This window comes from Anomaloglossus baeobatrachus, chromosome 9, assembly GCF_048569485.1.
Source record: "Anomaloglossus baeobatrachus isolate aAnoBae1 chromosome 9, aAnoBae1.hap1, whole genome shotgun sequence".
In the NCBI taxonomy this organism is placed as follows: domain Eukaryota; kingdom Metazoa; phylum Chordata; class Amphibia; order Anura; family Aromobatidae; genus Anomaloglossus; species Anomaloglossus baeobatrachus.
In genome coordinates, this window is record NC_134361.1 from 59,178,422 (window position 1) to 59,205,364 (window position 26,943).

General features: G+C 44.3%; 1 protein-coding gene across 1 annotated transcript in view; it reads right to left on the minus strand.

The window, feature by feature from the left end:
* The window catches only part of GPC3 (glypican 3), a 669,985-nt gene that overhangs the window by 600,164 nt on the left and 42,878 nt on the right, over window positions 1-26,943 (minus strand). The window contains exon 2 of the mRNA XM_075323731.1: window positions 4,025-4,186. Within this exon, the coding sequence (XP_075179846.1) occupies window positions 4,025-4,186 (162 nt within the window). The remainder of the gene's footprint in view (window positions 1-4,024; window positions 4,187-26,943) is intronic.

The following is a 26,943-nucleotide window of genomic DNA, read 5'->3' on the forward strand; positions in this document are numbered from 1 at the left end:
TATCGTCGGAGTCACATTATTTGTGACGCACATCCGGTGTCATTAACGATATCGCAGTGTGTGACATTTATGTGCGACATAAAACGATCGCAAAAGTGGTAAAAATCGTTTGCCGTTGGAGAGGTCGTCCTAAAACAAAAAATCATTTCCTTCTAATTAGCTATGTTGTCATCGCTGTGTGTGACACCGCAGGAGCGACGAACATCTCCTTACCTGCCTCCACCGGCAATGCAGAAGGAAGGAGGTGGGCGGGATGTTACGTCCTGCTCATCTCCGCCCCTCCGCTTCTATTGGACGGCTGCTGTGTGACATCGCTGTGACGCCGCACGACCCGCCCCCTTAGAAAGGTGGCGGATCGCCGGCCAGAGCGACGTTGCAGGACAGGTAAGTGCGTGAGACGGGGGTAAGCAAGGTTGTGCGTGAGACGGGGGTAAGCGAAATTGTGCGCGATGGGCAGCGATTTGCCCGTGTCGCACAACCGACGGGGGTGGGTACGATCACTTGCGATCTCGCTAGCGAGATCACAGTGTGTAAAGCCCGCTTAAGGAAATTCTGTAAAGTCTTGCAATATATAAACACATTATCCACAGCTGCTAATCAGTGGTGAGGATGGAGTTATACCGAACTCATGAATATGGAGAACTACATGCAGCAGGTTTACTAGTCATCTACTGAATCTAAGACCTCATACGTTTGGAGGGTGTTTGCATACCATAAGAAAAAATATTATTTTTGTATCCATTTTTGGACAGTGTGTAATGTTTTTGAGTCCTACCACTCACACGGAGCTAAACAAACCCTGAGAGATGTTAAGCAATCCACAGGTCCCTAACTGTAACACAAAACAGCAATAACCATACAGGAAGTGGACACAAGCAGACACCCCCTGGCGAAGGTTTCCACGCCGAAACGCGCGCGTTGTGTCTCTGATGCCATTCTAGCGGCTGGGGAAATGCAGACATGTTGGTTCCTCATTTCACACTTATATATATGTCTTTATGATCTCATTGTTATATCATTTATAATATATTTATATGGACCACCAGCATACCAAGTGATCTGATATATTTATGTCCCCCTCCTGCTGGTCTGAGGTGCTTTTCTCCTAGTGTACTCATTGTTACTTTTTGTTAAATACCTTTTTAATATATTTAATAAATTTGATATTTTATCACTACCTGGCTATTTAGTGATTTTTTATTGGGTAGAGGAAGCCTTAAGTCTGACCCTTATTTGTCCCTTCTTGACCGCTGAGGTTGGTCTCCTAAGATTATGTAGTGGTACCTCACTCAACGTCAGCTGACCCTGAGTGTTCTTAATGGTACCCTCAACTGTAAACAAACTGTAAACAACAATACCATAAAGGAAGTGCACACAAACAGAGGATGAGAGACATGGCTAAGAACATGTTCCTACAGTCACACAGGGAAGATGGAGGAAAATGGAAGAAACCCAAAAGACTTACAGAATATGTGGAAACCCTGAAATCCTAAACATAATAGAATGGGAAGAAAGCTGAGAAGGGAAACTCATAAACAATCTGCAGGGAAAAGAAATAAAGATAATTCAGTGGTATAATCATTAACTGAAGAACTGGGACTTCCAACATCCATCTATCTTGAAATATAGCCAGCAATGAAGGCATGTGCATGGTGAGTATAAATAGCCCCTCCCAAGATATGATAGGGCAAACAAAGTGAGGAAGTGAAAACACCTGAATAGAAATAAAAAGGAAAACAAAGCAAAGGAAAAGAACTATCAGCAATAGGACAGAGACAAAACAGGCTGTGGTCCAACAGAGAGGGAAACCGAGAACACAACCAGAGGTTACTGGAGCCTCGGAGTCGAGCCATGACAATGTACGTTTTTATCATCAGTGTCTTATCTGTTTTTCTCATATGCAAAATATAAAAAAAAATTACATTTTCCAAGTTCTGACTACACATTAGACAGTGAAAAAAGACAGTACTAGTACACAACATGTATGATGTCCATGTTCTGGTTATTTTTTTCTCCAAGGACCTAATGGGTTGAATCAGATCAAAATCAGACATGTTTCTGACGAATGTGAGAACAGTCCCACAAGTATAACGCGTATGTGTTCTATCCATTAAAAACAAATATAGGACATATAGAGGAAAAACAGACATCTGAATAATCACAAAGGGAGAGGAAATGTGGCCATAAATACCATCTCAAAACTACTGACCGGCCAAAAAGGGCTCACTAAGCCACTAACTATAGTCAATATTTCACTTTTCCCCTATCATTGGCACTTCAGGAGGCAACTACGTTCATTTGTTCAGTGTTATTAGGCTTAGTGACACCATCATTTAAGTGAATACGAAACTTTGTTTTCAATGGGACATCAAAAGATTTTCTATAAATGAGTATCAAAAAAGCCCAAAATACATAGTTATAAATATACACTACTGACACAGTGTCCAACAGAGGATTTATCATTGTATATTTTAGAGCAGTAGAATACGTAGATCATCACCATACACATTAGCATGCCCATTCTTCTTTGATTGACATATCAATGGGCATTTGACTTCAAAGCTAGTTCTCATGAGTGAATATCAATCAAGGCAAAATGGGCAAGCTACCACTTTTTCTATATTAAACCGTCCCCAATGTCTTGTTAGTGATGCAATGTGCACCAGTAACATAGCATTCTAAAACAAAAGTTCCCAGTATTTATCTAAAAAAAACACTTTTTATCATTAGGTGAATGCATCAGAGACCTTCTCCTTCAGTCATTGGGGTGGCGCTTTGTAGCATTTCAGTCACAATCCACTTCAAATTATGCACATATCGCAGTCTGATTGCTGTGACTGGCCACACATCACGGCTGTCTCCTAGTACATCCCAGACTTCTGCACTGTCCATCAACTCCCTCGGCATGACCACTGAATCATGGTGTACGTCCTCAGATTCATTTCATATGTGCACAAGCTCGGGAGCCTGGGGATGTACACTCACATTCAGGGCGCATGCCCGGGGAGCTGATGGGCAGTACACAAGCCTGGGATTTACTTGGAGATTGCTGTGACGTCATGCCTGTCATGGCAATCAGACTGTGATGGTCAGGCATAATTTGATGAGGACCGTGACTGAAATGCTACAAAGGGCCACCCTGATGACTGAAAGAGAAGGTCTGTGATTGTCATGGGGTGTCACGCTTGACAAACAGTCCTGCAGTGACCAGCTGTAGAAGGTCGCAGCACTTACATACACAAGCTGCTCCCTGACATTCTCTTCTCTCTGTTTGAGGTTAACCCTTTCCCTTTAGGACCCTGCAGATTTACTCAACTTTTAGCTGTTAATCATCAGCACTTCCCTTTTTGTCCTTAAATACTCTCATTCCCCCTTAGCCTTTGCTAGTGACACAGTTGAAACCTCTACACGCCTTGGAAGCAAGCAGTTGGCTTGCATCTAACTGAAGAAACATTGTGGTTCGTTTCTGTACTTCTCCGAGTCATCCTGGAGATAAGTTGTTCATATGCTTTTACCCTGTGTGCGCTCCCTGTGCCTTCATTAGAACATAGTGGGTTTGACTAAGTGCTCATCCCATCTGTTCCCTACCTAGGGCCCAGTTCCAGGGTCAGGTATCCTTCTCGGCGCATAGGTGCGGAACCTATCTAGGGTGGTGAGGGGAGCCAGGACTCAGCGGAAGGTTTGGTCAGTGGTCACCATCTCCCTCCTTCCCCAGACGCAGAGTTTCCCTTCCCTGTAGCCGTATGCGTGGTACTTTCCCATGCTTAGCGTGACAGTAATGCTTTCACCTGGTGATTAAAAGTGTTTTTTTAGATAAATATTGGGAATTTTTGTTTGAGAACACAAATCGGGGCAGTTTAATATAGAAAAATGACATGACAGGCTCCCCTTAAGGTAAGCACAACCAGAAAAAGTCAAATAGCAAATTCAGTGCTGTTAGATTTCCTTTTTGTATAATAAAAAAAATTCCCATAATAGATGAACATGCCAGACAAAGGACCCGAGATACCTTAATGGCGCTTACCTTGAAATATAGCTGCATTCTGAATTATTAGGAACTTCAGTTTGGCGCTGGCGGCCTGAATGAGCTGCTCCATGTTTACACGAGAGGCAACCTGATACCTTTCCTCCATTTTCTTAGAACAGCATGTGGATGTTTTGGTGATACAGACTTGTAGATCTGATCCTAGAAGAGCAGAATAAATATTTACCAGGAGAAGGAGCTCTAATCAAACCCCAAAATAAATAGCAGCACAACATAGTAAATATTTCTGTGATTTACAGCTTCCTACAAAACTAACATTTTACAATGTTGTTTTTTTATGTACAAATATTTGAGTCTTTAATTAAAGGGAATCTGTCAGCAGGTTTTTTGTATGTAAGCTGAAAACTGCATGCTGCAAGGGTTAACACAGGGAATTCAGGAATACATGTCTTGTCAAGTTCCAATCTATTGTTTGTTTGTTCTGTTTGTTTAAGCAGCAGAACTTCTCATTGCTGGGACTACAATGTCCCATGCAGGGCAGTCTGGCACACCCCCTCCTCTGATTGACACCTCACTATCAATATACAATCTCTATAGAGAGCCTGGTGTGGGCGGGGGCAGCTCTCTCAGCTCTGCTACATGACTAAAAATTCTGATTGTGTCAGAACAGCTTCACCCAGTAATTTAAGTGATACATTGCTGGATTCAGGATGTTCTTGCCTACATCATCCTCTTCTCACATAAAGTAGCAAAAACTTGCTGACAGATTCCCTTTAACTCCTTAAGGCCCCCTTCACACATCCATGTCTCCGGTACGTGTTTGGTTCGTTTCCTCATGTGCCGGAGACACGGGAACACGTAGACCCATTAAAAATCAATGGGTCTGCGCTCACGTGTGTATTTTGCCATGGACCGTGTGTCCGTGTGGAGCACATGTGTGCCCGTGTGCTCCACACGTAGACATGACCATTTTTCTCCGGCATCACGGGTGTCACACGGACCTCCCATGGACCACACGCATGTGATCAGTGTGACTTGCACCGGAGAAAACACACGTGTCTGTGAATTTCAAGGAATTTCTATACTCACCTTCTCCAGCCCTGCTGTTCTTCCGCTGCTGTCACTTGCTTCCGACCTCGCATATTCACTCCACTGCGGGCTGGAAGCAGCAGCAGCAGCGGGGAGTGGGCAGGACCGGAGACCATAGATCAACACCACAGCCAGCAACGCCAGGGACAGGTGAGCAGAAAGTTCACGTTCCCCGTGTGTTATCACGGATAACACACGGAGAACACACGTATGCCATAAACACGGCACACGAAAATGTGCGCGATTTTCACGGACGTGTGAAAGAGGCCTAACAAAGACCTTATGCAGCGCACTTTTCTTTCTGTTACAGTGGTTTTACAGCTTTATCTTTACTGTAAAGGCTTGGCCTATGTAAAAATAAGAAAGTTGGCATTACTTACTCCCTGCATCTCTAGCACTGTCTTTCTTGTTCTTTGTTGACAGGGCTGCAGTGATGACGTGACCACTACAGAACATGACTATTGCAATGAATGATGGGGCTCAGATTTCTTATCCTGGCTACAGTGGCTGGCATGACTGCTAAGCCCAGTGATTGGCTGCAGAGGTCCATGCTATAGGTGTTGCAGCGGTGCCAACAAACACTGGATGCCGCAGCGGAAAGTCAGTGCTGGAGCAGTAGGGGGTAAATAATACTGACTTTCTTGTGTTACATAAACCAAGCTTTTACAGATGAAAAAAACTAAAGCTGGAAAACCCCCTTAGACTGGTTTGTTACAGCATATCACGAGTATATTCCCAGTATGTAAATACAAGCTTTTAATCTAAAGCTTTTTGCTGGTTATATTATATCATCAAAATACCACATTAATTTTGCGCAAAGCCCAAAACTAGCTTTTTTCTGTCTTTATTTGGTTTTGTGGCTTTTTATTACAAAAAGTAGCTGACTGCAGCAATCTGGTGCAGTGTTTTCCCTCTGTCGGTCTTCCTTCCCTGGTGTGTTGTTTTAGTGCAGCAGTGAGGCTAGCGTCCCTCACCTGCCCACTCCCTAGCCAGGGACTATTGTAGGGTCTTTAGGTTCCTGCTCGACGACAGGTGAGGAACCTGTATAGGGACTGGCTGGGAGTGGAGGATAGGGTGCCAGGTAAGTGTAGGAGATGTCAATCTTCCCTCTCACTAGTCCTAGGGCCTTCCGTTGTGAAAGTGTCTTTGGTGTAACCCTTGTTTGTCGTGGTGTAACCTCTGTTGGTGTGTGTTTTGGTTCATGCCGGACCTTCCCCAAGTCCATGGCGTGACAATTATACATGAAATCCCTCTATGGGTACTGAATTATTGTCACGCCAAATTTTGAGACTTTTTTTAAAAAAATTGCTGTTTATGAATCTGTCTAAAATATCTAACAAAAAGTCACAAAAATATAAAATACCTAACTAAACAAACAACAAAAGATAACTTGAAAAAAAAAGGCACAAATAATTTGATGAATTTATGGCAAATCAAAAAGCCGCTAATTAGCAGGTATTCCAGCAAAAAAACTGTCAGAAATATTCATTTCAATAGGGGGTTGTATAAGATAGATGCATTTTTCTATTACGGCTGTGGGTATCAGGCTATGTGCCCACGTAGCGTATTTTCATGCAGTTACGCTGCGATCTGCACCGCAGCGTAACTGCATGCGTCCTGCGTCCCCAGCACAATCTATGGAGATTGTGCCTAACCCATGCGCATGTGGCGTATTAGAATGCAGCGCTTCGGCTGCTGCCGGAGCGCTGCGTTCTAAGAAGTGACATGTCACTTCTTTTGTGCGCTTTACATGCAGCCCCCGCTCTGTCTATGGGAGGGGCTGCATGCAGAGCGCATGAAATTGGCTTTTCAGTGCGTTCTGTTTCTGCAGCAATTTGAAGCGCACATGTGCTGTTCAAATCGCTGCAGAAATTTCTGCAGGGACAGAACGCAACGTGGGCACATAGCCTCAAACTCATCTTTTTCTACATGCAATCACAAAACTCAATCATCAGGGAAACAGAACACAAAAAAAGGAACAATCAATGGTGAAATCTTTACATTGCTTTCTATAATTTTTATTTCTTGGAAATATCGAATCTTTAGAAACTAAAACACCCTATACGGCCAGTCTTTTTATTCAAACTTTTACAGGCAATAGTGTTATTTAAGTGGTAGTCTAATATTAAAAAAAATATCATTCTGGAATCACATTTAACTCATTCAAGACTGGACTGGATGACTTACATAGATGATTTTTCCTGCACACTGTCAAGCTACATACTGTATGTACTACAAGAAGTGGACAACACAAAGCTTTTAATTCTTCTGCTCATGAAGATTTGTAGTTGATGGTATTAACTTTCTTAGGTTTGGTTCATATGACTATATTTTCAGTCTAAATGAGTCCAACAAAACTTCGAATCGCACTCAAACTACTCAGATCACACTCTATGGGGTCGAGCACGTGTCCACATTTTTCCTTGGACAGAGTCTGTGTAAGGGTGGTGGACTATGGCTGTCTAATTGCTATCCCTGAAGACACCAATGGTGTTATTGTCTTGCAATGTGAATAATATCCTGCATCTTTTGGAAATATTGTGTCATGTGAATTGTATTGTGATGTAGAGTATGATAAGTGTTAGTAATGATATGTACATAGAGTTAGAGTATAAGGTGTAACGTGGTAATGTTTTGCATAGCACTTGTTTAGGAAGTTGCCAGATTATAGGGTCATTAACAGTTAAGTGTTGGGACTAGCCCACCATGCGAGGGGTCAAGTAAAAGGGAGAGTGACGGTTCATTCTGGAGTAGTCAATGAAGATTTAGTTAGCGAAAGTGATGGACACATAGTCGGTCGTGAAGGTCGCATACAGTGGGTGGTTTGTGGCAACAAAATAAAAGGAGAGGAGACGGAAGGTGAGCTACACGCACACTATGGAGACACAAGGGTCAGTAGGTGCTCTCATCCGCTGACCTGGCTGTCTTCAGAAAGAACGCATGGACCAAGGCTCATCCCACTGAATGCCCGCACTCTTTCCTCGTGGGCAGAACACTACTCAGACAACACAGGGTGAGGGAACCACACATTGGTAAGACTTTATTAGGTCACAAACAGGCAAAAACATATTGTACAATACCTGCAAGAACACAAGATGGTACAGGCAACAGAGTTTCACCCTTCTGCTGGCTCACCAGGAATTAGAATCTTTGTGACTTCGGGGCTTCCAGGACCAACTATCTCAGTCCACCCACTGAGAAGAGACAGTGGGAAGCTTAGGAAGCTGACCGAGCACAGCAAGATATGTAGCCAGGCAGCAGAGTAGTCCCAATCTGGGTTCTCCAATTGAATTATTGGGCTCAGTGTTGAGCAGTAAAGAGGTTCTGTGTTCCTTCAGCTGGAACCATAGCTCCTCAGCTAGAATATCCGAAGTGAAGTAGTTCTTTGTTTCCTCAGCTGGAACTGAAGTTCCTTTGCTGAGATCATATATTATCCCCTCTGATGACACAAGCAGGGCCCTTTTATACCACTAAGTTCTCTTGCAGGATTGGTAGAGATTGCTGCTCTCTCATTTGTCGCTTGTTCAATTTGACTGCATAAATTTCCCCTTTAATTATGTAGTCAAAGGGGGTGAGGTAATACATATTTATAGACAATAGGGCTCCAATCAGTTTGACAAGACACAAAGGTTAACTTCTCCTGATTTAACAAACAAAGGAACCATATGTCTGGCCTAATTAAGAACAGTTCACCCTCCACACAAGTGACAAACGCTGAGTCATCATACACAAAATCTTGTGTTTGGGGTTTAAATATTTTTTGGGGTGATTGTGTCTAATTTAAGGTTTTGTAGTCTGTATTAATTCTGAACCCTGGTTTGGGATCGGATTTATCTTGAGGTTTGGTGTCTGATTCATATTGGGGCCTAATCTGGATTTATTTAGGGGTTTTCTATCTGTGTGACATTAGTCGCCTATGTGAGCTGATTGTGAATAAAGCTAAAAAAAAAGGAAGTAAAATATTAAAAATTGGCTTTATAGCATTAGTGGGTTTTTTAGAAATACATGTTGGTTAAACTTAGGTACATTAGGACTTTTTGGGATTATTGCAGAAAAAAGGGTAGCCATCATTGCCACATCACTAAGTGAACAATTTTAGAAAGTGACCACATTCATAAACCACGTCTATTATTATAATAATTTTCAGCAATTATGAGTTCTTTCCACGGCATAAGTTTTCTTTGCCTAATGAATCCATTTCTTCCCATTACTAATTGTTCTTCTACGACGCGTCATTTAACTCCCCCAACTTTCCGGATCTATATATAAATAAATAACACAGTGGGCCGCGGTTTGCCTGTAGGTTCAAGATTGCAAACACAGTATGATCTCAAAAGGAATTAGATAAGCATCATAAAAATGTGCCTGAAGTATTCCGTCACCATAGAAACATCACAAGTTCAAATAATCATGTAGATTGTTTAAAGGTGCAGACACACACAGACGACATAAAACGCCCAGCCAGACAAAATTACTGGCTAATTGGCTTTGCTTAATAAATTAACATAATATTTGTCTGATTTTTTTTTTCTTAATTAAATAGCTAATCTTCCCCGAAGGCGGCACGTTGTACAATGAATTAAACACCTTGGGCAAAACAGAGTTCTGGTGATCAACGGTTTACACTTTCTGATAATGTACGTATTACATAAGCAGAGGTCTTCAGCAAGTTTATTCTCTGTACCCGGCCTCTTAAGTCACACGCAACGACGTATCTAACAATATATCGCCGGGGTCACGGATTCCGTGACGCACATCCGGCATCGTTAGCGACGTCGTTGCGTGTGACACCAACGAGCGGCCGTTAACGATGGAAAATACTCACCAAATCGTCTATCGTTGACACGTCGTTCCTTTTCATAAAATCGTTGATTGTTGAGGTCGCAGGTTGTTCGTCGTTCCCGAGGCAGCACACATTGCTATGTGTGACACCGCGGGAACGACGAACTACAGCTTACCTGCGGCCGCCGGCAATGAGGAAGGAAGGAGGTGGGCGGGATGTTACGGCCGCTCATCTCCGCCCCTCCGCTTCTATTGGGTGGCCGCTTAGTGACGCCGCACGAACTGCCCCCTTAGAAAGGAGGCGGTTCACCTGCCACAGCGACGTCACTAGGCAGGTAAGTATGTGTGACAGCTCCGAACGATATTGTGCGCCACGGGCAGCGATTTGCCCGTGGTGCACAAACGACGGGGGCGGGTATGCTCGCAAACGATATCGCTAGCGATATCGCTGCGTGTGACGGGGCCTTTAGACCAGAGGTCTCAAACTCGGCTGGGTGTATGGGCCGCACAGAGGAAAAAAATAATTTGGGGGGCCGCATTCTTTGCAGGACAAAGTGACATTTTTATTGGTACCATATATATATATATATATATATATATATATATATATATATATATATTTATTTATTTATTTTTTTACACATCTTGGGATCACTGATTTTCAACATTTTGACTTGTTCATTATAGCAAACGTGCACATTCTTTGTTTAAATTTAAACTTTTTTTTTTTTACATTTTATCCCTTTCTTGTAACTAATAGTCTTACAATTAGCACTATATAGAAATTTTGACCAACATCTTTTAGTAATGTTCCCCATATTGTTGTAACGTGCCCATCCTTGTCCCCTTGTAGTATTGTGCCCCATCCCACAGTAATGTGCTCATCCTTGTCCCCTTGTAGTTATGTGCCCCATCCTAGTCCCCATCCCACAGTAATGTGCTCATCCTTGTCCCCATCCTAAAGTAATGTTCCCCATCCTTGTCCCCATTTTGCAGTAATGTGTTCATCCTTGTCCCCATGTTATAGTAATGTGTTCATCCTTGTCCCCATCCTATAGTAATGTCCCCCATCTTATAGTAATGTTCCCCATCCTTGTCCCCTTGTAGCAATGTCCCCATCCTATAGTACTGTCCCCATTCTATAGTAATGTGCCCATCCTTTAGTAATGTGCCAACCTTGTCCCCACCCTATAGTAATGTCCCCAGCATTATCCCTATTCTATAGTAATGTTTCCCATCCTTGTCCCCTTGTAGTAATGTCCCTATCCTACAGTAATGTGCCCACCTTGTCCCCATCCTGTAGTAATGTCCCCATCCTATAGTACTGTGCCCACCTTGTCCCCATCCTATAGTAATGTCCCCAGCCTTGTCCCCATCCTATAGTCATGTGCCCATCCTAGTCCCTATCCTTTATTTAGTCATGTGCCCATCCTAGTCCCTATCCTATAGTAATGTGCCCATCCTAGTCCCTATTCTATAGTAATGTGCCCATCCTAGTCCCTATCCTATAGTAATGTGCCCATCCTAGTCCCTATCCTAATGTCCCCATACTATAGTAATAATGTCCCCATCCAATAGTATTGTGCCCATCCTTGTAATGTCCCAATCCTATAGTAATGTCCCCAGCCTTATCCCCATCTCATAGTAATGTGCGCACTTTGTCCCCATCCTGTAGTAATGGGTCAGCAGCTCCCCTCACCTTCCACAGACTCCGGAGTGAAGCTGACGGGGCAGTCTCCGGCCCCAGATCCACAGTGATTGGAGAGATCGGTCACAAGGCCGGTCTCTCCAATCAGAGCTGGGGGCGGGTGAAACACAGGTCACCCAGCTCCAGCCAATGATCAGGGCTACAGCTGCCCTGATCTTGGCTGGATTTCAATGTTTCAGCGATTTTCAATGGCTGAAACATTAGTTGCTGTGATTGGCTGACGAACGCCGCTCAGCCAATCACAGCCTCCGTAGGTCCGGGGAGGAGACACCACCCTTCCTGAGGTCCCCTCCTCCCCGAATCTAAGGTATTTGCAGCGATCGCAGCCACCGGGGCCGCGATTTCATCATGACGTACTGGGTACGTCATGGGTCCTTAAGTACCGGGGAGCCATAACGTACCCAGTAAGTCATAGGTCGCTAAGGGGTTAACGTCCAACACACACACACACACTATTCTTCTCACCTGTCCCGCGCCCCCTCCGCTGCCTCATCTCTGCTTCGTGCGGCCCCCAGACCCGTGCCCCTGGTCACTATCACGGCAGCTGCAGTGTCACTGTCAGTGATTTATGTGAGATGATTGTATTGCCGGCGCGAGAGCGGAGCGCCTGCAACACATTCATCTGACATAAAGTGCAGACAGTGGCTGCGGCCCCTGCACCGGCCGCGATAGTGACCAGGGGCACGAGCCTGGGGGCCGCACTAACTACCCTGAGGGGCCGCGTGTTTGAGACCCCTGCTTTAGACTATGTTCACATGTTGCATTTTGCAGCATTTTTCCCATTTATTTGCTGCTGTTCTATATAAAAGTACCAGCAAAAGCTATGAGATTTCATAATTTTTTTATTTTCCTGACTCAATTGGAAAACAGCGGCAATTTTTTAAAATCTGTAGTATGTAAATGCTTTAAGTGTTTTTCTAGCGTTGTTTAATTCATAGAAAGCAATAAAACAAAAAGGAAACAAACACCCAAACCATACGTTTTTGTGGCATTTTTGGTGACAAAAACTAACTTTATTATACGTACTGAAGACAAATGACACATATAATCTGCATTAAAAAATTTCAGAAAAAAAACCACACCATAAAAAAAGGCACCAAAAACACAGCAAAACATGGTTTTTGTAAGCAGTTTCTTTACTGCCAAGAGAGAAACTTTTGACTGCAGGAAAAAAAGAACACTGCAAAAATGCAACATGTGAATATAGCCTAAAGTGGGCTTTACACGCTGCGAGATCGCTAGCGTGCGTACCCGCCCCCATCATTTGTGCGTCAGGGGCAAATCGTTGCCCATGGCACACAAAAACATACAGACCCGTCACACTACTTACCTGCCTAGCGACGTCGCTGTGACCGGCAAACCGCCTCCTTTCTAAGGGGGCGGTTCGTGCGGCGTCACAGCGACGTCACTAAGCGGCCGCCCAATCGAAGCAGAGGGGCGGAGATGAGCGGGACGTAACATCCCGCCCACCTGCTTCCTTCCTCATTGCCGGCGGCCGCAGGTAAGGTGAGGTTCCTCGTTCCTGCGGGGTCACACGTAGCAATGTGTGCTGCCGCAGGAACGAGGAATAACATCGTACCTGCTGCAGCAACGATAATTGAGAATAGGGGAGCATGTAAACGATAAACGATTTTGCACATGTTTTCGACGATTTTCGATCGCACGTAGGTGTCACACGCAGCGACATCGCTAAAGAGGCCGGATGTGCGTCACGAATTCCGTGACCCCGCAGCGTGTAAATCGGCCTTTAGTCTCTGTCCTGGAAAACGGCATATTCAGGCATGGAAATAAGTCTTTGTATAATGCTCCCCCGACCTGAGTGTCACAGCTTCATGTATTTCTATGCAGTTGTCACACTCAGGCCAATGGCCAATGTGACCATTGCATTGCATTCCTGGTCCATGTTATACAATCATATATGACTCTTCTCTAAGAGGAACTCACCTGAGAATGACACTTCTACAGATTCTTGTCACGGGGGTGGTACTGAAAGACCCAGGGCTCCTAAGCTAGCCCTAACAATGGGGCCCCTATGCTCACCCTCACCCCGGGGGTGCCCTTGATGGTAGGGAGGCCCAGGTCGCCGACCTGGCCCTGTCTCCTGTCCGGTCCTGATATTACTCCCCCAACCCTGAGAGCGGGCCAGAAACCCAGAAACACAACTCCACACAAAAGACATGGACAACGCACAATGAAACCTTGTACACACTGCACTCACACACAAAAGGGAAAAAATATGAGTGCTTGGGGAATAAAGGAAAAGGCTGGGAAAAACTTACAACAAGGGAGCATTCACACCATGCAACAACGCTACTGCTGTTCACCATAAACAGCGCTCCACAGAGATTGGGATAGCTGATGCTTTCTTCAGCAGCTTCTTACTAAACTGCCCAGCCTTAAATAGGGAGAAACCAGCTGGAGTTGGTAATTAGCAGCCTGGCTTACAGAAGAGTAACGCACTGCTCCAAAAAGGATTAACTCCTGAACGACTGGAAGCTGTGAAACAACTCAGCCGACGCCCAGCTGAGCTGAGCACTAACAGAAACCAGGCTGCATTTGGGACTCTGCAACGTGAACAGAGTCCGATGCTGTAGTAGCAATCCGCGTGAGTGGAACTGGACAGCACATGACAATTCTTCAGCAAGTCATCACCAGTCTATGGAAAAAAGGGGGAAAACCAGCTCACCTGTTCCAAAGACTGCAACGTGAAAAGTTTCAAAGAAGAAATCCAAAAAAGAGGAGAAATCCAACACTTCTTAAAAATTAAACTTTATTTCTCCAATTAAAAGGATGAAATCCGATACAAGGAAAATCCATCTACAAAAATAGACATATTGCCAATACGCGTTCAAGGCTAAATACCTCTTAATTATAAGGTAATTCAGGTAATCAGCTGTGAAAAACATGACTTCTGGATTCTCTGTCAGGAAATGTTTGTGCTATGTGTTTGTTTGTTGCTTTCCAGTGTTGTAGTGTTAATTGTAGCCTTTTGAGAGTTTTGCTAGCATGTGCTATAGTATAGTAAAGTGGAACTATAGTATCAAGTAACATTTCAGAATAACCACCATTTCTGACTGATAATTCTGCATTTTCACCACTTATTCCCTCTGCAGAATCAATGTCTAGTTTGACTCTGATCATTAATATTCATTGGCTTTCATGTATTTTCTTTTATATTAAAGTCTAATGGTACTACACTGCATAAGTGCAATGAATGCACAAGACGGGAACACATCCAAATAGCCGAGAAGGGGTTTGGTGGCCTCATCTTAAAGAGATGATCCAGGACTATTTTATTTTTTCTCATGGAGCTAAGAACTGACAGACAGGTAGTTTGTAACTACCTTATTACCTATAGGTGGCCTCTCAAATTTGAGGTGGGGGTGGCACATTCTGCAGTGTTGCACAGGACTTATCCGATTTACTAATGGCCACAGGTATTTAGATGGTTACATTTATGGAATACTAAGGGCGGCTTTGCATGTTGCAACATCGCACGTGCGATGTCGGTGGGGTCAAATCGAAAGTGACGCAAATCCGGCGTCACTTTCGACATCGTACTGTGTAAATCCTAGATGATACGATTAACGAGCGCAAAAGCGTCGTTATCGTATCATCGGTGTAGGCTACGACTTTTTCAAAATTATGCTGCCGCGACAGGTACGATGTTGTTCCTCGTTCCTGCGGCAGCACACATCGCTGTGTATGAAGCCGCAGGAGCGAGGAACATCACCTTACCTGTCCCTATACGGAAAGAAGAAGGTGGGCGGGATGTTTACATCCTGCTCATCTCCGCCCCTCCGCTTTGATTGGCCGCCTGCCGTGTGACGTCGCTCTGACGTTGTACGACCCGCCCCCTTAGGAAGGAGGCGGGACGCCGGCCAGAGCGACGTCGCAGGACAGGTGAGTGCATGTGAAGCTGGCGTAGCGATAATGTTCGCTACGCCAGGAATCACAAGATATCGCTGCTGCGACGGGGGCGGGGACTATCGTGTGCGACATCGGCTTGCGATGTCGCAACGTGCAAAGCCCGCCTAACACCTATGGGGCAGATATAACATATGGGGGTAGTAGACTCTATATATAAAGTACACTGCAAATGTTTTATGTACCTTTCACATGCAATTATATGTAAAGGTCAGATACCAACTACTTAATCATCTGTTAAAAGATATCTGACATATATATTTTGCTATATGTGATCATCACTGGCCAGCTCTACTACATATTCAATCTGTTATAGCATCTGCAAGTAGTGTGCCACCCTTTGTGGTGCGGCTTTACATTCCTCCCAATATCCCAATATATGTTATCCTATGTATAATGAAATTTTATTGTTTGCACTGGCACTTTGTATAAATAAATTTCTACTTTGAATATCATAATCTGTGATTCCTGAATTTTTATAGGTTGTAATAGTTTGTAACTACCTGCCTGTTCTGACCCGCCAGCGATTCTGCTGCTTTACTTGAGCTCACATGAACAGAGCATCGCTTCATCTTCAGGGCATCTTTGCTGAAGGGGCATGATGGGAGACATCATGCTGACTGACCACCGGCTCCCTGCAGTAAAGCAGCGACGAGCCGGCTGTCAATCAGCATGACATCAGGAGAAACGCCCCATCAACAAAGCAGAGATGAAGAGAAACAACTGCTCTGGTCCCTGGAAGATGCAGGATTGTCGGGAGGAGAGGTCCATGACCACTCTGAGCCGGCAGAGCTCGGTGCCGAGAAGAATAGGCAGGTAGTTAGCAACTACCTGCCTTTAAATTTTTGGCCCAAAAGAAATATAAATCCCAGATAACCCCTTTAACATGCCACTTTGCCTATCTTGCTGTCACGGGTGTGTCATGTGTGAGAGACAGTCATGTAGTTTCTGGATATAGAAGGTCTCAGCGTTTGGCTGCGCAGAATGCTCCCTGACTTTCTATTGTTGCTGCTGTCAGTATTCATTGGTATAGGTAGCTTTCCTGCTGGATTCATCTCTCCCCCTTTTGGACTCAGCAGGACCTCGCCTTCCCCACAGCTGCTGATCATCAGCATTCTCCTTGTGCTTAAATACCTCTTCCTTCATTGGACTGATACTGGTGATATTATTCAGTTACTTCAAGCCTTGGTTGCAAGCAGGTGGTTTATACTCCTCTGTTGTATCATTGCTGAAAACTTTACTGAACTTCTACCTGAGTCATCTGTAAATAAGTAGTTCATGCATTTTCCCTCCTGTGTGTCCTCCTTGTGTCTTCCTTTAGCGTTTAGTGGTGTTGCCGAAGAGCTCATCCCACCCATTCCCTATTTAGGGCCCAGCACTAGCGATACCTAGGGTCAGTATCCGGCTCGGCGCATAGGTGCAGAACCTATCTAGGGGTGGTGAAGGACAACAGGAACCAGCACTAGGTTCAGTCAGGAGTTACCATCTTCCCTTTCCATAGACGCAGGATTTCCTTTTTGCCGTTCGCTTGGCACTTCTCTGTACCTAGCTTGACACTTGCCTCTCAATTTTAGGGACACATTTCTGGCTCATTTTCCTTAGTGCATATGTATGGTTAGACAACTTTATAGTATAGTATGAAAAGACTATCATGCCTCAGATTTGCTCCTGCAGTCTCCTGTGGTGTAGTCTGTTTCCTTCTCCACTGAACCACAGTCAGGTTTGGTCACTGTCCTGGTTCTGAACACTTTGTTTGTGTTCAATGTCTTTCTGCCGACAAGTGTTTCCAATGCTGTTATTCAGTCTGACCTATCCCCTGGCAGTTGTAACTAATTAAAGTTTCCCAGGCTTCCATTTCCCACTGGTGATATCTCTGAAGTAGACTCTGCTTGGAATTACCACCTGTCTGCCAAGTGCTTTCCTGGCAGACTGTTACTTCTGGTTTACCTTATTTTTTACTCTGCACCTATCTCTGGATTTTTAAGGAGGTACGTGATACCTTTGATGGCTGATTAGGAAGTAAAGATCCTAGTGGTCATCTTAGTCATCCAGTTAGGGTTGTTTCTGTCTGCGCAGGAGCCCTTAGGGATTGCGCAGCTGGGACTTCTAGTCTTTACAAGAACCGGGTGGGTAAGGTGCAGTCGTTTCAGTTAGACCTTAGTTTACTTTTTTCCACGTGTGCACTATAGTGTGCACATAAGGCCTATAGTGTGCACATAAGGCCTATAGTGTGCACATAAGGCCTCTTTCACACGTCCGTGAAAATCCCGCATGTTTTTCACAGATGTGTCAAAGGTGCGTATTGCCATCCGTTTGCCGTGTTTATGGCCCACGTGTGTTCTCCGTGTGTTATCCGTGATAACACATGGAGAACAGGAGCTTTCTACTCACCTGTCCCTGGCTTCGCTGTCGGTGGTGCTGATCTTCGGTCTCCGATCCTGCTGACTCCCCGCTGCTGCAGCTTCCGTGCGCAGTGAAGTGAATACACAATGAGCATAATGAGCGGCGGTCGGATGCAAGTGACAGCAGCGGCAGAGACCGCAGGGCTGGAGAAGGTGAGTAAAGTTTTTTGTTTTTTTCTCGCAGACACATGTGTTTTCTCCGGTGAGTGTCACACGGAGCACATCAGTGTGGTCCGTTTGCGTTCCGTGTGACCCGTTTGCATTCCGTGTGACACCTGTGATGCCAGAGAAAAACGGACATGTCTACATGTGGAGCACACGGACACACGTATGCTCCACACGTACACACGGTCCATGGCATAATACGCACGTGAGCGCAGACCCATTGATTTTAATGGCTCTACGTGTGCCCGTGTCTCCGGTACGTGAGGAAACGGACCAAACACGTACCGGAGACACGGACGCGTGAAAGAGGCCTAACAAAGAGCAGGTTGGCGATGACAATAATACTCAAGTCATATAATGATTTTAGCTCGTATCAATAAAAACATGGGGGATCGTGGCTATAATGCAAACACTATGTGATCATTTGAAACCAGAGTAGATCTAATTATCTGAATATAGATAGTCTGTATGTCATAATAGTAAATAATATCATTGACCAACTATAATCTTATATTCCAAGATATATTCGTAAGCCTCTTAATCATTACCAGAACGATCAGTCCATTGACAGATTATATGCCATGAACCCTCTGAAAGACTCTAGTAATGACATTGTTATAGTGGAGCGTTACTGATACAGTTACTTAATATATTCTCTAAAGTTGCTCCAAAAAAAGGATATTAGTTTATCAAAAGTTCTGCTTGGTCTGTGATGCTCGGAAAATTCACATCATTTCCAAAGTCATTTTAGCTTCTACGTACATTTTCCCATGTGTCTGATGCCTTTATTCTTCCACAAGGATGAGAAGAGATGACTACGTAAAACCTCTTGCATCAACAATATGTTACAATGTAATTAGATAAAATGGAGCAATTTGTGCGCCTTCCGTTAAAATAATAGAGGGCACGCATTAGTATTCCAATAATGGGATCCCACAACTGCTAGAGATGACTCCTTTGCCTAAAGCGAAATGTCCTTATAGTTTGCACCTATTCACTAGAGCTTTTTGTGAAATTAGATTGAAAAGCCGCAGCTACAATGGCAGGTGGATGAAGTGCTGCAGAACATTTACACTTTTATTGCAAATATGAGAAAACTCATCACCAAAGCCCCCCGAGTATGTGAGCGCGCAAAAGTACTGAAATTACAATGTTAACAGATAATGACACTATGCATTCAACTGCTGCCACAAAGCTACGAGGCACGCATTCACACCTGACAAAGGAGGGTTTCCTTATATTCCCAGCAATGTCTCCAAGAACTGTACTGGCAGATTTCCCTTGGCTGTTGTCGCACCGATCTTGTGTTCATATGCGCATACATGAGTGCCCTTATACGACTGATGCAGATTCCAAGATATAGCAAAGGCGCAAAGAATATGCTTCAATAACGCACAGAAATAAATAAAATAAACACCCCATTAAAATGGAAAGAGTAGACAATAAAAAAAGGGCAGACGCTCTTCCCTGCTCACTTCTGCTGCCCTGGCAGCTTCGGTCTGATCCCAGGTTCCCTCCTGTCCCTCCATCAGCACCCTCACTCCCCATGTGTCAGGGGTGCCGACGTTCCTCTTGCTAATGCATTCCAGCTCTTTCCCTGGCTCCCAAGGTCCACGCATGTGTAGGGTGCAGCCCCTACTAAAGGACCCGTTACACGCTACGATTTATCTGACGATATGTCGTCGGGGTCACGGATTCCGTGACGCACATCCGGCATCGTTAGCGACGTTGTTGCGTGTGACACCTTCGTGCGACTCCAAACGATCGCAAATAGGATGAAAATTGTTGATTGTTGACACGTCGTTTAGTTTCAAAATATTGTTCGTCGTTTGGAACGCAGCAGACATATTGCTATGTTTGACACCCTGCCAACACGAACAACATCCATACGACCGCCTTGGTCAAACAATATATCGCTGAACGATGTAGCATCGTTTGTGAGATGTGTACGTGTGACCGCTACTAAACGACCTATGTGCGATCTCGGCAACGATCTGGGCAAGTCACATCGTTAACGAGATCGCTAGCGATGTCGCTGCATGTAACGGGGCCTTAAGAATGTTGCTTCACTGTACTTTCTGTGTTGTGTTGCGCTGTGGCTTTAAGAGGCTGGCTAATAGACAGAGCATAATGGTATGACCCAGATCTCCCCCCTGCTGCTGGAGCTGACTTGGTCTGATCGGAGAGTAGTGGAGAAAGAAGCAGGAAGTGACTCAGTGTGGATTCTAGTGATGGGCTCTTTTTGGTGATCCAGTTCCCATGGCTCCGCTCACCAAAAAGAGCCGGCTCATTCGTATCGTTCTTGGCTCCCTATTAAATAGGTGATCACCCCAGGTGAACACATATTTAAGATTGTAGTAACGCCAATGAAACCCTGCACACCCACAGCTAAACCCCACCCACTTACAAGGGACCAATTAGATTGTTGAGTGGGCGGTGTTTAGCCACGGGTGGGAGGGGTTTCAGCGGCAATAAGAGCCGTTTAGAGAATTAAGTGGGTCTCACTGGGGATCCGGCTCCTGTCAGTCACAGCGGGGAGCCGGATTTTTGTGTCGGATCGTTCACGACCGACACATCACTAGTGGATTCCAAAAAGTGCTGAGGAATGCAGAGATTGGAGAGTCGGAGTCCAGCTTGCCAGAGTTCCCTGCCAGATGAGCCCAGCTGTCCAGCAGAATTGGGGAAAGAAGTCCTGCATTGCCCTCCTGGAGCGAAGTGTGCGCCACCGTACCGACAAGCCCCAGAGCGGACCGTCCTGTGGACAGAGCCGTGAGTAATACCTGGGTACGGCGATGAGGGAACCAGTATAGGCCTCCATAGTGAGAGAGAGGTATCCGCACGGTTCCTTTAGAGGAGACCAGCCAGGTTAGTGGATAGAGTAGGATTGCCTAATGTTGTATGTGTGCACATTATTGAATGGCTATTTGAACTTGTATTGCTTACTGTACTAGTTGTGGCGACCTGGGCCGTCAACAACCGTGTGGTTGTTGTGAAGGCTCGGTAGCTGCCCAGAAACGCTCCTCCAGGTCAGTGAACACTATCTTGGACCAATGGACCCACTTTCTTCTCGTCTGGTCATTCGGACATGACAAAATCTTAAAGGGCTTTCCTCCAGGTGTCACCAAACCTAGGTACTTAGCCGGCTATTTAGCTTGTTGGCTGTGATCAGATCAAAGCTTGGAGGTGTTTTGCGTTGTTGATTCCTGTACTCAGGCTATGATTAGTTGTTGCTAACCTTGGACCTTTCTTCTGACTATTCATTTGCCTAGCCCCTTAGGGGTACTTTGCACGCTGCGACATCGCTAGCCGATGATAGCGATGCCGATTGTGATAGTACCCGTCCCCATCGCACATGCGATATCTTGTGATAGCTGCCGTAGCGAACATTATCGCTACGGCAGCTTCACACGCACTTACCTGCCCTGCCTAAGGGGGCGGGTCATGCAGCGTCACAGGGAAGTCACACGGCAGGCGGCCAATAGAAGCGGAGGGGCGGAGATGAGCGTGATGTAAACATCCCGCCCACCTTCTTCCTTCCGCATTGCCGGTGGATGGCGGGCGCAGGTAAGGAGATGTTTGTCGGTCCTGCGGTTTCACACACAGCGATGTGTGGAGCTGCAGGAACGACAAACAACATTGTACCTGCGGATGCACCGACATTATGAAAATGAATGACGTGACACAGATCAGCGATTTTTGACTGTTTCACGCTCGTTCATCTTCTCTCCTAGGCTTTACACGTTGCGACGTCGTTACCGGCGCCGGATGTGAGTCAGTTTCGATTTGACCCCGACGATATCGCAGTAGCGATGTCGCAACGTGCAAAGTACCCCTTAGTCTTGATCCGCTACCTACCTGAACTTCTGACATCAGACCATGACCTGACTACGCCTTTGTCTCACCCCTTTTGTTATTATGATCCCTCCTGCTGTCTGACTCCGGACCTCTTGACTACCTCGCCTCTCAGCTTGGCAGTAAGTAGTGACTAGCGCCGCAGCCTTTTTCCAAGAGCCATAACCTTATTATCACATCATTGACGTAGCCATATGAGGGCTAGGTTTTTTTCAGGACAGGTTGTAGTTTTGAATTACGGCATTAATTTTACCATATAATGTACAAAAAAATTAGGAAAAAAAATAAAATTAAATGGGGTGAAATGGGGAAAAATAAATACAACCATTACTTTTCAGGTTTCACTATGGGGTATAAAATGAGCTGCTGACAAGATTCTTCAGGTCAGTATGATTATGGCGGGATCAATCTTATATAGTTGTTTCATTTATATTTTAGTGTGTAAAAAATTTTAAGGATTTAAGGATTGTTAAAAATCCACTTGTGACTTTTACAATCGCTACTTCCAATAGGTGGCGCTGCGCTAGAGATTGTCTCCTTTACTAGAGAGACAATTTAAAAATTTTTAGAAATTAGTAAAAAAAATTATCTACAGCTAATACCCTGACAAAGACAGGAGAGATCTGGTAGGACCCCCTGGTATTGAGCACATAAGGTACATAAAAAATTTAAAAAAATAGAAAAAAAACATTACACAGGTCTTCTGTCCTTTTTTTGCTACAACTATGTGACCTCCTGTAATTGATCCCAAATCCTTATGTTAAAATTATCTTTTTCTGCCTGATTCCAGTCTGTAGAAAATGAGGCTGAAAAGAGGTCGGAAGTTGCAAAAAGACAATGATTCAAATCATACAAAATCCTTGAGCTATTTCAGAAAAAAAAGAGGAATTAATGTTTTCCAATGGCCTTCACCGTCTCCAGACGTTATGCTTCTTGAAAATCTGTGGCTAGATCTAAAGCGTACCGTGCATTCAGGAAAACTAAAGAATATTTCTGATCTCAAGGCATCTGAAAAGAAAAATACTAAAATAAAATGAAGAAAAAATATTCACGATGCCACAGTTGTCCACATGCTAAATTTTAGATTTCTTTTCTTTCTTCTTTTTGACTTTCCTTGAGAAGATTCTGGTGACCTTTTTTTTTTTTTTTTTTTAAAAAAAAGAACATGCAAGAGATGCCAACATTTATAATAATGTATAAGTTTTTCTTGTAAATAAATCCAATTATGCAATTTATTTTTTATTGAAATTCTCAGCCATTCTTGAAATTCATTGCCTTGGAGACTGACCCCGATTGCTAAACAACAGAACATGTGCAGTACTTACAAGCTGTTTTCTATTGAGCTTGTAAGCACTGTGTAAAGCTGGCTAAGATCTCTGGATCACGCTATTACCTCGTGAGCATCCGCACAGTGCACAGCAGTGGTGTCACGCTAGGTACGGGGACGTATTCCCAAGCGAACAGCAAAAGGGAAGGGAAACCCTGTGTCTCGGGAAGAGGAAGATGGTGACCCCTGACCAAAACACCACCCTGACCACCCTAGATAGGTTCCGCACCTATGCGCCAAGCCAGATACCTAACCCTAAGTATCCCTGGTGCTGAGCACTAAATAGGGAATGAATGGGATGAGCTCTTCATAAACCCCACTAAACGCTATAGAAGACACAAGGAGGACAAACAGGGGGGAAAAAGAATGAACTACTTATGTACAGATGACACAGGTAGAAGTTCAGCAAAGTTTTCAGCAATAATACCACAGAGGAGTACAAGCCACTTGCTTGCAACCAGGGCTAGAGTTAAATGAAAAAATATCACCAGCACCCGTCCAGGGAAGGAAGGAGTATTTAAGTACAAAGAGAATACAGATGATCAGCAGCTGGGTGGAAGGTGAGCTCCTGCTGGGTGCAAAAAGAGGAGATGAATGCAGCAGGAAAGCTACCTATACCAATGAATACTGACTGGAACAATGGAAAGTCAGGAAGCATTCTGCGCAACCAAACACTGTGACCTTCTATGGCCAGAAACCACATGACTGTCTGTCACGTCACCTCGGTCTTTTAGGAAATGAGTAGTAAAGTAAAAAAAAATGTTAATTGTAGTAAATGAAAAAAAAAATGCAAATGTGATTGTATTTACAAGCACTTTATGAAAATATTAATCTATGAACATGAAAATAAACCTTTATTAATAATAATAAAATGCATATTATTCACCTATTTAATCCCCAGCAGTCCAAGGCCGCTCCTGTGGTACCTGCCGGTCCTGCAGCGATGATGTCATGTTTATCATTCATGTGACCACTGCAGCCAATCTTTACCCACAGTGGTCAAGAGCTGTACATGCAAGTGTCATTGCTGAGACCAGTAAATAATGAATGTAAAGTCATAAATGCAGAACCATTGGGGCTCTCTGGAGAACGTCACAGTCGTCTCACTGTTGTAGAGATTAGCGACAGATTCTGGGTCTAAGGCGGGCTTTGCACGTTGCGACATCGCAAGCCGATGCTGTGATGTCGCACGCGATAGTCCCCGCCCCCGTTGCAGGTACGATATCTTGTGATAGCTGCCGTAGTGAACATTATCGCTACGCCATCTTCACATGCACTCACCTGCCCTGCGACCGTCGCTCTGGCCGGCGACCCGCCTCCTTCCTAAGGGGGTGCGTCGTGCGGCGTCATAGCGACGTCACACAGCAGGCGGCCAATAGCGGCGGAGGAGCGGAGATGAGCAGGATGTAAACATCCCGCCCACTTTCTTCCTTCCGCATTGTGGCTGGCGGCAAGTAGATGTTCCTTGCTCCTGCGGCTTCATACACAGCGATGTGTGCTGCCGCAGGAACGCGGAACAACATTGTACCTGTCGCAGCACCGGCATTATGGAAATGACCGACACTACACTGATGATACAATAGCGACGCTTTTGCGCTCGTTAATCGTATCATCTAGGATTTACACGGATGTGCGTCACTTTCGATTTGAGTAGTGTGCAAAGCCGCCCTAAGGCTATGTTCACACTTTGCGTTTTCACCTGCGTTTCCGCTGCTTTTAGAGTCAGTTTTGAACTGCAGCGTTTTTGTGCCCAAATGCATGCGTTTTGATTTTCCATTAAAGTCAATGAGAAATCATGAATTCTTGTACACACTTTGCGTTTACAAACGCATCACAAAATTTGCATAAGTTTGGTCAAAAACCATGCGTTCAGAAAAGGACCCTGTCAATTGTTTTTGCCATTTGTGGTGCGTTTTGTTAACATTGAAGTCAATGAGAAGTTGCAAAAAGCAAGAAATATCAAAATTCCTGCGTTTTACCTGCTTTTTCATTGCAGAAAACATGCGTTTTGGACTACCAAAACGCATGCTTTTTGGACATCAAAATAATGAATTGATATGTTCCTTTACACACACACATAATCCGACAATTAAATTTAAGAAAAATATGCATTTATTGTTATTTTACCGATAAAATGTATCTTAACGCTATAATTTTATTAAATATATCTTTTTCCATTATTTTTCCCATTAATATAAATTTGTCCCTTTTTTTTCTACTTTTTCATTCCGTCTGAATGTTTCAACTTTATTTAGTAGTGTCTTGATGTTCAAAACGCATCTGTCAAAACGCAGGTGAAAAAGCATGCAAAAAGCGCTGAAAACGCATCTGAAACGCGGTAAATACGCATGCGTTTTCAGCGCTAAATTTCTTAAAAAGGCAACTTTGGCTAAATCAATTAAGCCCAAAACGTGCGTTTACAACTGCATGTAGGATGACGGAAAGTGCGCACATAGCCTAAGTCTCACTTTATCTGGTGAGGCTCTGCTGATTTAAATGTAGTTTCTTTACTTTCAGCAGTCAGAAGGTTAATATCGGTGTTACTTGACAGCAAGCATTCCATTACCTTTCCCAGTTGTTTCCAGTTTAGGACCACACCCGGTCCCTTTATATACCCTCTGCTTCCAGCATAGGGTGCCAGTTATTCTCATTGCCATTGTGATGCTGGGCCTGGACATGGAAGGAGCTGATGAACCCCTTTGCTTAAGTTGCTTGTGGTGGCTGCAGTCTTGGTGCTGACTGCAGCAGTCTGTTCTTGTGTTTTCCCTATCTGTCTTCCTTCCCCGGAATGTTGTTTCAGTTCAGCAGTGGGGCTAGCGTCCTTCACCTGCCACTCCCTAGCCAGGGACTGTTATAGGGTCATCTCAGGGCTTCAGGTTCCGGCTCAGTGACAGGTGAGGAACCTGTATAGTGACTAGCTAAGAGTGCAGGGTACAGAAGCAGGTAAGTGGAAGAGGTGTCCATCTTCCCTCTCTCTAGTGCTGGGGCCCACCGTTGTTAAAGTGTCCCCGGTGTACCCCTTGTTTTGTCATGGTGTTTCCCCTGTTTAGTTGTGTTTTGGCTGGACTCTCCCCTAGTCTGGGTGTGACAGAGAAGCAGCACTGGACCAGCGGTGTATAGAATATTTAAAAAAATAACCATCCTTTTGATTTACTTGTATTTCCCCATAAATACTACATGTGAAAACAATAATCTTAATATTTTAGCTTATCAGAGAAATCTGCCTCTTTCTCCTTCTGGGCTGATCAATGAGTCTCAAATTCACGGATAAAAGTAGATGACAGTTGGTGCTCATAAAGTTCTATGGAGAACAGTAACTGTTGCTTAAGGAGAACACGTAGCAGAATGTCTGTGGCTAGCTCCTCCCTCTCCATAGAGTTTTATAAGCACCAACTGTCATTTCCTATATCAGAAGTGGGAAAATCTGTCTTCACTAAACATTTTTGCAGAGTAAATGGTCAGTCCTGAAGGTGATAGAAGCAAATTTCTCTGATACGATATATTACAAAGTTCCTTATTTTTATGTGTTCATTACTATTGATTTATGAAATAAAAAATTAAAATGACAGTTACTCTTTAAAGGGAACCTATCACCAGTTTTTTGCCCTATAAGCTGTGGCCACCACCACTGGGCTCTTATATACAGCATTCTAACATGCTGCATATACTGTAAGAGCCCAGGCTGTGCTGTACAACATAAAAAACA